This window comes from Penicillium citrinum (assembly GCF_028827155.1).
Source record: "Penicillium citrinum strain IBT 23319 chromosome Unknown utg000005l:1.0-1900146.0:1.0-1900348.0, whole genome shotgun sequence".
NCBI classification, from domain to species: domain Eukaryota; kingdom Fungi; phylum Ascomycota; class Eurotiomycetes; order Eurotiales; family Aspergillaceae; genus Penicillium; species Penicillium citrinum.
In genome coordinates, this window is record NW_026622690.1 from 1,572,587 (window position 1) to 1,585,767 (window position 13,181).

Sequence of the window (13,181 nt, forward strand, 5' to 3'; positions counted from 1 at the left end):
GAGGAATGTTGTTCCTCCCCATCCCCGCATACTAAATGAAAACGGTGGCAGGCGAGTTCATCATGAAAACTTGAACATCTTCGAATTAGAGGCGTCGTGGGATTTTATCTCGTCCAGCACGGAATGAATGATGGGCCAGCTGCCTATTCTTCACGATGCTGAGATTCGCAATTGTGGCCGCTTCTGGGTATGACCTCCTTGCGTTGACCGATACAGCTCCATCTAACCAATCCAGGACTCCGATAACGCCTGGTTGTCCCCTTGTGCATTGCCTTACATTGCCATTGCGCCCGCAAGTTTGGCGCTGCTGATCGCATTGCATCATTTGTCCAAGCCACTACTCCATCGATGGCGTCCTAAGTGGACTTGGGCTTTCATCTCGGAAGATGAGCATCAAGAGCTGCCTGGCGAAGGGCCAAAATATCGTTCCCTATACTGGACGATTGCCCTGCTGGGAATTTCTGCAATTGGCTTTGCTGCGGAGCTGTCAAGCTGTCTTTATAAGAGAACTAATACATTTGATGTGATATGCCTGGCTTCGTGGGTAAGTGGCGTATCTTTCTTTTTTCAAATGATAACACTAATACAGGCACAGGCAACCATTACCGGGATGATCGCCGTGAAAAGGCCAAGGTCGTGCTCCATTCCTCTTCTGGCATATTTTCTTCTGGCTTTCGCCGTCGAAGTATCATGGATTTTGCAGATCACTTCAAGCCCCGGACTCAGAGCAATTGCTCATTATGTTGCTGCATGTGCTGCGCTGGTCAACGGGAGTATCATCTTGCTTATGCCGTTTCGAACAAGTTCGGCCCCAATCTTTGAGATCAGTGCGGTTGGTCAAACACCTAGCAGTGAATTCCGCAGTCCGGAAGATAATCTTCGACTATGGCAATTTCTTTCCGTCTCTTGGATGGAACCATTGATCTCCATTGGGCGGAACCGGCAACTGCATGAAAACGATGTTTGGCGACTCGGATTCGAGTTTCAACACGGTCGTCTCCACGAAAAGTTCCGTCGCCTCAAGGGATCCGTATTAATGCGCACTTTGAGAGCAAATGGCCTCGATGTCTTGATTATTTCGATCATTGCCATTGTGCAAATGCTTTGTGACTTTTCAACGCCTGTGCTTCTGCAGCAGCTCTTGAAATCGATGCAGGACCCAACAAAGCCCAAAAGGGTGCCACTGACTTATGCCATGTTGTCTTTGCTACTGCGACTCGTTGCTGCGCAATCTCAGGTTCTAAATCTTTGGTATGGTCGGCGGTGCTACGAGAGGTCCAGGGGCGAGATGGTCATGATGGTCTACGAAAAGGCTTTACTGCGGAAGAATATTCTCGGCAGACAGGAAAAAGCTGGCCAAAATGTGCTCGATGAAGAAAGCAACGATGGAAATGGCAACGTGGCGGCGAACGGCCCTGAGACTACTTCAGACGAGACTGGCTTTTGGCGCCGCCTCATTAAGGGCAATTCAAAGTCGAAAAAGGATAAGACCAAGGAGGCCGCATCTCTAGGAAAGATATTCAACCTTCTTAGAGGCGATGTCTATGACGTGGCTCAGCGATACTGGGAGGTCGATAGTCTCATCGATAAACCTCTGGGCTTGGTGATTGCCGTATTTCTGGTCTGGAAACTCTTTGGGCCTTCTTGTTTGTTGGGAATATTGTCAATTTTTGCTGCCCAGGCAGGAAATGCTGTGGTCACTAAAGTGCTGCTTCGATATGAACGCGTTAAAAGAGCCGCCACAGATGTTCGTTTGCAGCTCACATCGCAATTTGTGGAGGCGATCCGGCATCTGAGGTGGTACGGATGGCAAGATAATTGGCTTCGGCAAGTCATGGATGCTCGACAGAATGAGTTGAACCTCCGTATCATAACTGGTCTATGGGGGATTTTGATCAGTTTCATTAACACCTTTGCAAGCGGTATTTTCCCAGTGCTTGCATTGTATTCGTACACTGTACTTGCTGGACATGAACTACGAATCGACATCATTTTTCCTGCATTGCAGCTTTTCTCAATGCTTGAAGTCCGCCTGCGCGAAATTCCGAGTTTGATAACGACTCTCATCAATGCTTCCATCGCCTTGGGTCGTATTGAAGATTTCATGGCAGAGCCTGACAAGGAAAACAGTCTTACTGATAATCTCGACGAGCAAATTCCATTTCATCTAGAGTCCTGCACATATGCGTGGCCTGGCAAGGTGACACCAGTATTAAAGGAAATCAGCATGACGATACCAAAAGGCCTCACGGTTATCAGCGGCAAAGTTGGGGCAGGGAAGACCGCCCTATTGCAGTCGCTTCTAGGAGAGCTTGATCAGCTTGAGGGCTCTTCCCGTATCCCGAATGAGATGGTGGGCTATTGTGCTCAGGCACCTTGGTTGCAAAGCATGAGCATTCGTGACAATATCCTATTCTCTTCGCCATATAAAGAACAGCGGTACAAAAAGACCTTGGAAGCATGCGCTTTACTACCAGATCTTTCACAATTCAAACACGGGGACCTGACTTTCATCGGCGAGAATGGAATTGGTCTCTCTGGGGGTCAAAAGGCGCGTGTAGCCCTTGCCCGTGCTGTCTATAGTGCTTCACGTGTCCTGTTATTAGATGATCCTCTCTCCGCGCTTGATCACAGCACGGCCGAGTTTGTCACCCGCAAATGCTTGGCTGGTCCGTTACTACAAGGCCGCACAGTGGTTCTAGTAACGCATCGCGTGGCACTCGTTCGTGATATTGCCGCGCAAATCATCGACATCAGCGATGGACGCGCCACCGTTTTTGACAAAAGTGCAATCACGAGTTCTGCTAGCGTAACGGCCACTGGGAAGTCAGTACTCGAAGAATCCTCGTACGGAACAGGAGAGGGTACCGACAGGGATCAGGAAGCAAGTGCAATTCCGGACAAATTTATTGAGGAAGAATACCGAGCTGAGTGGGGTGTCAAGGCTCGAGTTTATTGGACCTATATCAAAGCCGGGAAATACAGATGGTGGCTCTCCTTAGTCATTATTTTGGCTATCTACCGACTCACTGCTGTTAGCCAATCTTGGTTTCTCAAGGAATGGGGCGAAGCCTACAACATGATACCATTGAATTTGCATGAATTCCTGGCTTGGGGTAGACTCCCAAAAGGCAGTAACTCCATCACAACGACATCTTACGTGGATACTCACTTCATATCGTGGAATCCATTTGCCAGATTGCCACGTCCTAGTGATGATGTCCGTCCTTGGCTCTGGGCCTTCTTCTGCATAGTCACTTTCCAGGCAGTCACCCTTCTTGTTTCTCAGGCACTGATGTTAGTCATTGTCTATTGTGCTGGTAGGACCTTGTTCCGACAAGTCATAACTCGCGTCAGCCATGCGACATTCCGATTTTTTGATGTTACTCCAGTAGGTCGATTGATGAATCGCCTCACATCAGATATTGGAGTCGTCGATGGAAACATCAGTTCGCAATTCCAGGCTATTGCTTTTCACGTCATTACTTGGATTTCTTCCATTTTAGTCATTGCAAGCGCTACTCCAACCTTTCTTGCCTTCTCATTGATATTAACTGTAGTATTTGTGCTGGTTTTCCTGCGGTTCCTTCCGACATCACAGAGCCTGCGAAGACTTGAAATGGTGTCACTTACTCCGCTACTTTCCAACTTTGGAGAATTATTGCATGGCCTAACTACTGTTCGAGCTTTTCGAGCCGAGGAACGTTTCCAGGACCGCGTCATATCGGTTGTCGACCAATTCCAAGGGATGGATCACTTTTACTGGTCTTTACAGGCATGGCTTACCTACCGTTTCGAGAGTCTTTCTGCACTCTCGACATTTTGCTTGACAGTTTTGGCTCTCTATACAAATACGTCCCCCGGTCTGATGGCATTTGTGCTCATTGCGGCCAACTCATTTGTGCAATCCACCCATGGTCTTTGCAAGCAATATGGCCAGCTGCAGATGGATTTTGTTTCAGTTGAACGTGTTGATGAGCTTCTTCACGTTGAAGAAGAAACACCGGGCACGATTGAGCCGCCAGCTGCATGGCCCACATATGGCAGTGATGTTGTATTTGAGAATGCCACTATACGATATGCGCCCCATCTGGATCCGTCCCTGATAGATGTCACTCTCTGTATCCCAGGCGGGTCAACCACAGCAATCATCGGCCGGACAGGCAGTGGCAAGTCTACGTTAGCTGTTTCGTTGCTCAGCGCCATTCGGCCCGAGTCTGGCCGTATCTTGATCGATAATATTGATATTGCACATGCAAATACTCAAGTATTACGGACCAGAGTCACCTTTGTCGCACAAGACCCTGTACTTTTCTCGGGCAGTATCCGTCTTAATCTTGACCCCACGAGTGAATTTTCCGATCAACAGTGTGCGGAAGTCCTGGAGCGCCTTTGTGGCCGGCATGGCTGGAAGCTTGAAACACACATAGAAGCCGGAGGTAAAAATCTAAGTCAAGGTCAAAGACAACTAATTGCTCTCACACGAGCTGTGCTCCGACGAAGCGCCGTTGTCATTCTTGATGAGGCGACAGCGTCGATCGACCATGAAACGTCGCTGGAAATTCAGCAGATCGTCCGTGAGGAATTAGAGCTCTCAACAGTCATCACAATAGCGCATCGGGTTGAGGCTGTCAAAGATGCCGAATATTTTATAGAGCTGGACCAAGGACGAGTACTTAGGGAAGGGCGCGTTGGGGATTTATAGAGATAGAGACTGACATACTCGAGTTTACAATTTATACACAATTTGAAACTTTACACTGCCATGATCATTCAGATTATAATTTCCTTTGATATGAGAATGTGATTGTCACCTTGTAGCTAAATAAGCTATGAGCTAAAGGTTGCGCACGCTTTCATTCAAATCCATGGGAAGGAAGATCAATATGAATACCAAGAATATGTAACTGTACAGATTTGTGGTTCGTCGTGATAATGAAAAGGGTATCTAATTTACAGCTTGGCACCACCTTGAGCTTTCTTCAGGATAGGCTCCATCTTTGTCGCCTTCATGATGTTGCCTTTAATCTTCAGCTTGCCACCCATGAAGAGACGCTGGGCGTTGGCCTTTCCGGAGACCAGCTGGGCGAAGTCCTCGTCAGACAGGTTGAGAGTGACTAGAATGCGCGAACTGTTAGTACCCCGGAACTACTCCACTTAAGTGATCACGCATAGAGATCTCGAACTCACCATCAGCCTTGCCACCGGCGGGTGCGGCACCCTCGCCGACCTCACCCTTGTTCTTCAGGTCGAGGTACCAGCTCTTCTCCTCACCCTTGGAGTTCTTCAGATTGAAAGCAACAACGGCCTTAGCCTTGTCGACAGCATCCTTGCGATCGGCCTCGTTGGACTGGAGAGTCTGGTTGATCACGTCGAACGCGGCGGAGGAAGGGAAGGAATCTTGAAGAACCCTATCAGCAAGAGGTTCAATAGTCGGACCAGAGGATACTCACCGTTCTTGAGAGGCATGATGTCGGAAGTTGTGGAGTAAAGGGAGATAAAGTGGAGTGAAAGGGAAGCTTGGAGAATGGGGAAAAGTGAAGTTGTTTAAAAGTTATTATAACCCGGGGATGATGACATGCGCCGGACATGTGATCCCCTCCGACCGAGGCTCAGTCCCCGTGATTCCGCGCTTTTCCCCACACGCCGAGGACTGCTCATCTCCAACATTCCCTACGGCTACTGTTGCTGCTGGACTGTATACATATGATTCTCGTTCAGGATGTCTCATGCGCATCGCTATTCTCCGATGATCACCTTATAATCCCTCGTGTCAAAGTGCTCCGTGGTCCTCCTCCCTGATTGTACATACGCTTTCACACAGAGATACTGAACATTCTGGAAGCCGGCTCCACTGGCCCTTCTCCATTTCTTAACTGCTAATCCCCATACATTTTATGGGTCGCACGAATCCGGTATTCATCGCGAAGGGAAAGAAATGGGAGATGTTCTTCGTTTCCGTCCGAGGGATCGGCGTTCCCCAGCAGTTCTCGCGTGCCTCCATGTCCGTGCTAATTTAGCAGTGACCATAATGGTCCCTTCATCTTCAGATCATTTACTCCTCTTCAAAGTCTAGAACAACTGCTTGCGTATTGAGATTTTCGCCAAAATGCTCGGCTTGTTTCTGTTCCTCGCTATCATTCCCGTTCAGATTGCTTTCAATTGATATCGCGCAAGTTGAGAATAATGGTTGGGATACGTCAATGACCACGTTGACCAACACCATATCCTGCAGTTATGGATCCCCAGGAGCCTATGAGGATTTTTGTTTGAAGAGTATCACAGTCAACAATGATTATGCTGTTCAGCATGCCATTTACTTCGTCGCCAATGATACTGGTGGTAGACACCTCTCGCCTGTCGGTGCAGCCTGGGAAATCTAAAACGGAAGGCATATTTTGTAAGGCTTTTTCAAGGGTTTCGACTTCGAGAAAACGCGTGATATTTCCACGTTGTGAAATTGCCTACCACCAACTTTCTGTACTAGCAGCAGGAATCCTCATCATTGGCACCAGCCAGTTGTCAAACATCGGACTGCTATAGTCTAAAAAATCAAACTTCTCGTCGATATTTGCATCGGTGTAGACATACGCTGTCACAATCCGCCTGGCGGCATGCCCACCGTGGCAAGGTGGAAGAAGCCTCTATTCCCTGATAGGCCGGGTGGATAGCCAGCATATCGAGATCTACAGAGATATCGGTCACGAATGAAGACTTAAGAGTATAGATGGGTTTCACTCACAATAATGTCTTCTCGACCCCATCACTCGCTTGCGTTCCCAAATATGTATGTGGGTCATTAATTGCTCACAAGCCTCAGAGTTTATCTCAGGAGGCCAGGGCAAGAAGCGAGCTACAATCTCATCGGGTTTCGAAAAATCCCACTTCGCGAATGCAATCATATTTCCTTTTTCCATCACCTTCATATCTGATTTCGGTCTTGTAGTAGATCGGTACGTATGGTATCATGCCACCACTGTCGCACACCTGGGATATCGGCGAAGAGTTTCCGCTCCTCCGTATAATGGATCATTGCAAATAACAGAGAAACGGCAGTAGGGATATCTGCCTCGTATAACGGCTCTAAAGTCCTGGTAGAACTGTCCATGATGAATATTGTTCCATGTGTGGGCTTCCTGGTAGACGAATGGGCTTCAGAGTGGCATTGCCAATATTAGTGGGCTACAATAGTTGTCTTTCCAAGATACTGATAACTTTCATTTCGCATTCTTTTATATTATTCCGACCAGTTGACATGATATCCTACCATTGGCGTAGAGTCACAGCAGTAGTAGATTGGTTACATCATTTCGGCTTGGCGAGTTGGAGCCAAGTCTGTACGTACCCCGGAGAGTTAACTTAGGGAAGTTTACATTCTATTTCCTGTTCATATAATACCCATCAAGCTAGAGACATGAGAACCAAACAGTCGACCAAACTCTCAGCTTCCAAGGTTGAAGCTGATCAAATCATTTCTAGAACCAATGATGCCGAAACCTCAAACATATGTACAATGTGTTCCTTGATACTGCTCCTTCGATGTTGATATTAGGACTATTAGAGTAAGAAGTTAGTACCCTAATCCATGAGACATTAATGCTGTTTCTATTTTCATTGAGCTCGAACTCTTATCTTTCTTCGCCTACAATCTATAGATGATCATCAATGAACATGCCATGGATTAGGCGTAACGCCAAGAAAAGCTACCATCGTTGATAATGATGCCGGAATAGGAACTAAAATTTCTCCCGCGTCCGATTTCCATGGTAGCTTTGAAATGATCACGACAAGCCATGCCATTTGCTGAAGGTTGACTTATCCAGCAGCAAACTGATCCCGCAGAATGATGCCAAGTGTCAGCCTAGATCTTATCATCACGATTTCAGTAAAATTCCAACATTATCAATGACTTCGACACGTCTATTATGACTTTGCCACTGCGAGAAACATCAAATAGCTCTACATGGAACCGACCTCAATTGTATACAAGACCAGCTGCACGTTTGTTCACTGCACAGTACAGTGATATTGTATCATGTATGCCGAGGATACTGTGCGCCTGGTCTTTTCTGCACAGATGGAATGCGGCCTTTCCCGAACGTGTGGAATGGAGCTCTAGTATTCACGAGACGTGCACAGACTAAGTGACCCCACAAGGAAGATGTTAATTTATGGCACACATGTAGATTGGATCAGATTACTCGTCTTACTCAAATCCCACACGATGCAGTGTCTCTATAGATCAATAATACATTAGTACATTGGGGTTAACTATTATGTACATATATCCACACGAGTTTGTTCTGTTTGCACTTTTATGGATGACATAATCGGAATTCAATCCCTAAGAGGAAATTCAACCATTCAATATACACTTATTCTGAGAGATTGGGTTTTCTTTAAAATCATTCAAAATTATCCCATTCAAGTAGGAAACTCTCATTCGATTTAACCCGCAAGCTCTGGTTCCTAAAGAGATCACGCTGTAATTGTGTCGTGTCTCGCCGACTCGGCCGTTCCTTGATTGCACTGCGGATAGCCGCGTCAAACTCCAACTCTCCTGCTCCATCCTCAGCTCGCCAACAGCAAGATCGGAGATGATCTATCAGATTATGCATGGAATGTCATTTGTTGCTACTTGAAATGCTTTCTCATGACTTTCACTTCCTAATCGAACTCATGTCTGTCTTTGATTTCACATTTCGCAATTCTTGACTCCGTCGATCTCTTAACAATTCATCGGTAGAGCCACCCAGCCAATATCACCAGATTCCTTTGTGGTATGTCTCTCCTTTCGACACGATTGCCAACTTGCATCGTTCATATCCACATTTTCCTGGGGTCTCATCTCTGATCTTACCCATCTATGCGCGCTCATCCTCACATCTGCCCTGCTGCCTGACCACCCTTGATCCCACCGCCTTCGCGTTTCCTTTTACTATTTTGAATTATTTGGGGAAGAAAAAGCTTACACTCGAATAGATTACGTTTCTCTGGAAATTGCTATTTAGAAGCTGGACTGGGCTTCAATTTTGTCTCAATTTTAGCCCAACATCTTTTTATCGACTCATTATCGTTGTTGTCATTACGCGCGGGAAAGTATAAGTACCAAGATGGCGTCAGACAGAGACAAGGAGGTGGAGTCCCTCCTCGGAGAAATTGAAACAAGAAGGTTTCTCTACGAGGAGGACCTTGCTACCCAAGTTGACCCAGAGCAATTGGCCGAAGACGCCAAAATGCTCAAGCAACTCGAGGCTCAACTGAAAGCGCTATTGGGCAATAATACCCCGGATGCTTCAACGGAAGATGATGCGCAACCCGGCCCAGCGGGACAAGAAACATCCACCATGGAGCCCATTGCAGCTTCAAATGCTGCCTCTCAATATACTACTCCTGCTTCTGGCTCTACGGGTTCTGGAAATGGTCTTTCACCAGGTCGTCCTTCTCCAAATGCTCCTTCGCCATATGGTCCTTCACCACGTCAGCCTGCGTCTGTTCGTCCCAGCTTTCGTACGGATCTCCTAGATACCTCTACGCAACCCTACACTCCTTCAAGTGCACCGTCTCCATTCGTGTCTCAGGCCAACGGAGGCCATGGAGCAGCGAACTCGTTGGTCTCTGATGCTTCTCGTAAACGACCGCGTTATGATTCGTCCACTTCGCCTGTGTTATCTGCTCGGCCAAAACGACAAGCCTTGGTAAATGAGTATGAGGCTAGAATGGAGGAGTTATCGGCAGAGCTGGATGCGAAACTGGTCAAGATCCGAGAGGACTATGAAGAAAGGAAAAATGACACCGACGATCTCGAATTCAGGGCCATGACCAGTGGGATTTCTGTTTCGCAAGTGCTCGAGGCTCTCGAGGAAGAAAAGGAAGAGGAAGAACGCGTGGTCATAAGAGATATCAACTTGGAACGAGACGGGGCGATGGCTAGAAAATTACAGGCGGAAGACACGGTTGAGGATGATTCTGGACCATATTTAATCTCTTCATCGCCGCCGCCGCCGACAACATCAACTCTACCTCCGATCAGCCAGATGCCTATTCGGCCGCATGACATGAACAGATTCGATAGTTCTGGTTTCAGACCCGCCTCCTCAATTCCAAGACCACCCGATCCTTTGCGAGCGCAGCAGTATATCCCAGGAGTATCATTTCCTCCTTGGAGAGGACCTTTGGATGACGATATCCAAGAAATATCTGGGAACTCATTCAACTCCCAGCTTGGATATCAGTTCGGAGACCCTCGAGGATATGGTCATGCGCCATATCCATCTTATCTAGCGTACCCCCGCCAGATTCCCTGGGCGGCAGACCCCGCAATGTCGGCCATGACCAAGTTAGAAGGCGCAGAATTCGACATGGGCGATGATGATGGTGACATGGAGTAAGATTTTGCAATTGATTTGTCTCTCGCGATATTTACCTGCAATATACTAACAAACCAATACAGACGCTACGAAGAGCAGAATTTCCCCCAGGACATTAAGAATCTTCTAACAGGCATCAAAGATATCCGAGATGCAGCAAAGGCGGACAATGACGCGACCCCCAGTGCTCTCAAGGTGACTTTGATGAAGCACCAAAACATAGGCTTAACGTGGATGAAAGCCAAGGAAGACAGCAGCCAAAAAGGTGGGATCTTAGCAGATGATATGGGTCTCGGCAAAACTATACAAGCAATTGCTCTCATCACTGCTAGACCGCCTACAGACCCTGAACGGCACCCGTGTTTAATCGTTGCTCCGAAAGCTCTAATGGAGCAATGGAGACTAGAGATTGCACGACATGTTCACCCGGGAAAGTACAAGCTGTCAGTCTACACCTTCCACGACAGACAACGCCAGATTGCTTGGAGGGATCTTAGCCGATATGATATAATCATCACCACATTCGGCACTTTGACAGCTAATCATAAGATCTTGGCCACAGCCGACGAAATGGAGCAAGCGGGAATGGATCCAGATATCGTCAGTATACACCGAAAAAGAGCAATTCTCTTCACACCAAAGAGCAAGTTCCACCGAATCATCGTGGATGAGGCTCAGAATATCAAAAACCCTGGTGCAAAAAGCAATAAAGCTTGCTGCGCTGTGGACGCCACCCATCGTTGGTGCTTGACCGGAACACCCATGATGAACAAGCTCGATGACTTTCAATCTCTCCTCAAATTTCTCCGCATTCGGCCATATAACCACAAAGAGAAGTTCAAAAGAGTAAGTCCTCGGTTAATATTCTATCTTTCTATCTGCAAATTTGAGATGCTGTTTGGCAATTTGGTGGCTTGTCTCCGGGAGAAGAAGTTCGACAAACTTTCCTCCGCCCTACTCTGAAACACAAAGATCACTAAGAGCACAAAACTAACCACGCATATAGAGTTTCCCTGTCAGAGGTGGTATGGTAGACGAAAATACTATGCTACAGTTGCGGGTTCTGGTAAAGTCTGTCTGTCTGCGACGCACAAAAACATCGCAAATAAACGGCCAGCCAATCCTGCAATTACCAGCAAAGGTTATTGAGAAAGTTCATGTCGTCTTCAATGAAACCGAACGAGGGATATATACTGAACTTAGTGACAATACACAGAGGCAGATCACAAGGTATCTGAATAACGGCACCCTTGGTCGACATTATGGCCATGTGCTGGTTCTGCTTCTCCGGCTACGACAAGCATGTTGTCATCCACATCTACTGCAAGAGATCAGCACCGAGTCGCCGGCCAGTGCCGGTGAAATTGATCTTATTGCCAACGCAAAGTTATTAAAGCCTGACGTTGTCAAACGGATCAAGAATCTGGATGCAGAAGAGGACGAAGAGACTGGTACTTGCCCAGTTTGTATGGATAGTGCTGGTAACGCCGTCATCTATATCCCTTGTGGCCATTCTGTCTGTTCCGAGTGCTTTGCTCGTATTTCTGACCCCGCTGTTCTTGCCCGAGACGATACGTCTGGTTTTGTCAAATGTCAAAATTGCCGTGGTCAGGTGGATCCTGCAAAGGTCACTGATTTGAATTCGTTCAAACAAGCGCATGACCCTAGTTCACTGCCTAACAATGATGCTGAGAAGGACGATGGCGAGGAAGATCAAGATGAGGATGTCGATGAAGAATCAGACACGGAATACGATTCTGATTCTGATACCAACTCACTGACAAAGAGTAAAAAGACTAAAAAGAAGTCTCTAGCCGAACTGCGCAAGCTCGGTCAGAAAAATTTGAAAGAGAGACGAAAGTATCTTCGGCGCCTGGAACGATCCTGGATCCCAAGCTCCAAGATCGAGAAGACGTTGGAGATTCTGCAGGCAAATGAGGAAAGGGGGCAAGGCGAGAAAACCATCGTCTTCAGTCAATTTACTTCTTTGCTCGACCTTTTAAGTGTCCCTCTCGGACGCCGCGGTTGGAACTATGTCCGCTTCGATGGTTCCATGAAGGTAGAAGACCGCAATGACGCCGTCGCAGCTTTCACAGATGACCCATCCGTACGGATCATGCTTGTTTCCCTTAAGGCCGGCAATGCTGGCTTGAATCTGGTTGCTGCCTCACATGTGATCCTGTTCGATCCATTTTGGAATCCTTACGTCGAAGACCAAGCGATTGATCGAGCGCATCGAATTGGTCAAACCAAAGAGGTGTTTGTGCACCGCTTGCTCATCGAGCAGACTGTCGAAGACCGAATTGTGGAGCTTCAAGATAAGAAACGTGAACTTATCACTGGTGCCCTTGATGAAGGCGGTACAATGAACGTGTCTCGCTTGAGTGCGAGAGATTTGGCTTACCTTTTCGTATGTTTCCTCTACACCCTACAATCCCCTGCCGCCGTTGGCTAATTTCAAATTTCTTTAGGGCGTTGCTGCATGATTGGCGTGACGATTGCGATTTTCTAATGTGATATCCTTCAGTTATGATCATGGATTTTAATAGAGTTTGCTTTCTGTAGGGTTCTGGCAAGAGAGGAATTTGGCAATTCGCTGATGTTTGATGACTTGTACTTTTCTGAAAACCACCTGAGCGTGCTTTGCTTTCATTCGAGTTTTTAGAGATCCGCTATATACGGTAGTCCTTCGTTCAATACAACCTACGAATCCCCCAGCTGCTCAGAGCAAACTTACTGTAAGCTTTCCAAGGCTTAGGTTGGCGAAGTGCGCACACCTGCTTGAAACGTCCTAGTAAACCCGAGACATGC

General features: G+C 47.2%; 6 protein-coding genes across 6 annotated transcripts; 3 read left to right on the plus strand and 3 right to left on the minus strand.

Annotated features, from left to right (window-relative positions):
- Positions 1-130: 130 nt before the first annotated feature.
- Positions 131-4,705, plus strand: N7469_006424 (uncharacterized protein; the record flags this gene model as incomplete). Its single annotated transcript, XM_056645342.1, has 3 exons — positions 131-187; positions 236-544; positions 590-4,705. 3 exons carry the CDS (start codon positions 131-133, stop codon positions 4,703-4,705), a joined length of 4,482 nt encoding a protein of 1,493 aa, XP_056500580.1.
- A 248-nt stretch (positions 4,706-4,953) lies between these two features.
- Positions 4,954-5,469, minus strand: N7469_006425 (SCP2 sterol-binding domain-containing protein; the record flags this gene model as incomplete). Its single annotated transcript, XM_056645343.1, has 3 exons — positions 4,954-5,117; positions 5,191-5,400; positions 5,454-5,469. 3 exons carry the CDS (start codon positions 5,467-5,469, stop codon positions 4,954-4,956), a joined length of 390 nt encoding a protein of 129 aa, XP_056500581.1.
- A 428-nt stretch (positions 5,470-5,897) lies between these two features.
- N7469_006426 (uncharacterized protein) lies at positions 5,898-6,383 on the plus strand (the record flags this gene model as incomplete). Its single annotated transcript, XM_056645344.1, has 2 exons — positions 5,898-6,004; positions 6,152-6,383. The coding sequence occupies 2 exons, from the start codon at positions 5,898-5,900 to the stop codon at positions 6,381-6,383; spliced, it is 339 nt and encodes a 112-aa protein (XP_056500582.1).
- A 139-nt stretch (positions 6,384-6,522) lies between these two features.
- Positions 6,523-6,902, minus strand: N7469_006427 (uncharacterized protein; the record flags this gene model as incomplete). The annotated part of the gene is made up of 3 exons (XM_056645345.1): positions 6,523-6,534; positions 6,592-6,686; positions 6,743-6,902. 3 exons carry the CDS (start codon positions 6,900-6,902, stop codon positions 6,523-6,525), a joined length of 267 nt encoding a protein of 88 aa, XP_056500583.1.
- Positions 6,903-6,922: 20 nt separating this feature from the next.
- Positions 6,923-7,108, minus strand: N7469_006428 (acyl-CoA N-acyltransferase; the record flags this gene model as incomplete). Its single annotated transcript, XM_056645346.1, has 1 exon — positions 6,923-7,108. The coding sequence occupies one exon, from the start codon at positions 7,106-7,108 to the stop codon at positions 6,923-6,925; it is 186 nt and encodes a 61-aa protein (XP_056500584.1).
- Positions 7,109-9,113: 2,005 nt separating this feature from the next.
- Positions 9,114-12,825, plus strand: N7469_006429 (DEAD/DEAH box helicase; the record flags this gene model as incomplete). Its single annotated transcript, XM_056645347.1, has 3 exons — positions 9,114-10,387; positions 10,454-11,216; positions 11,377-12,825. The coding sequence occupies 3 exons, from the start codon at positions 9,114-9,116 to the stop codon at positions 12,823-12,825; spliced, it is 3,486 nt and encodes a 1,161-aa protein (XP_056500585.1).
- Positions 12,826-13,181: the final 356 nt, after the last annotated feature.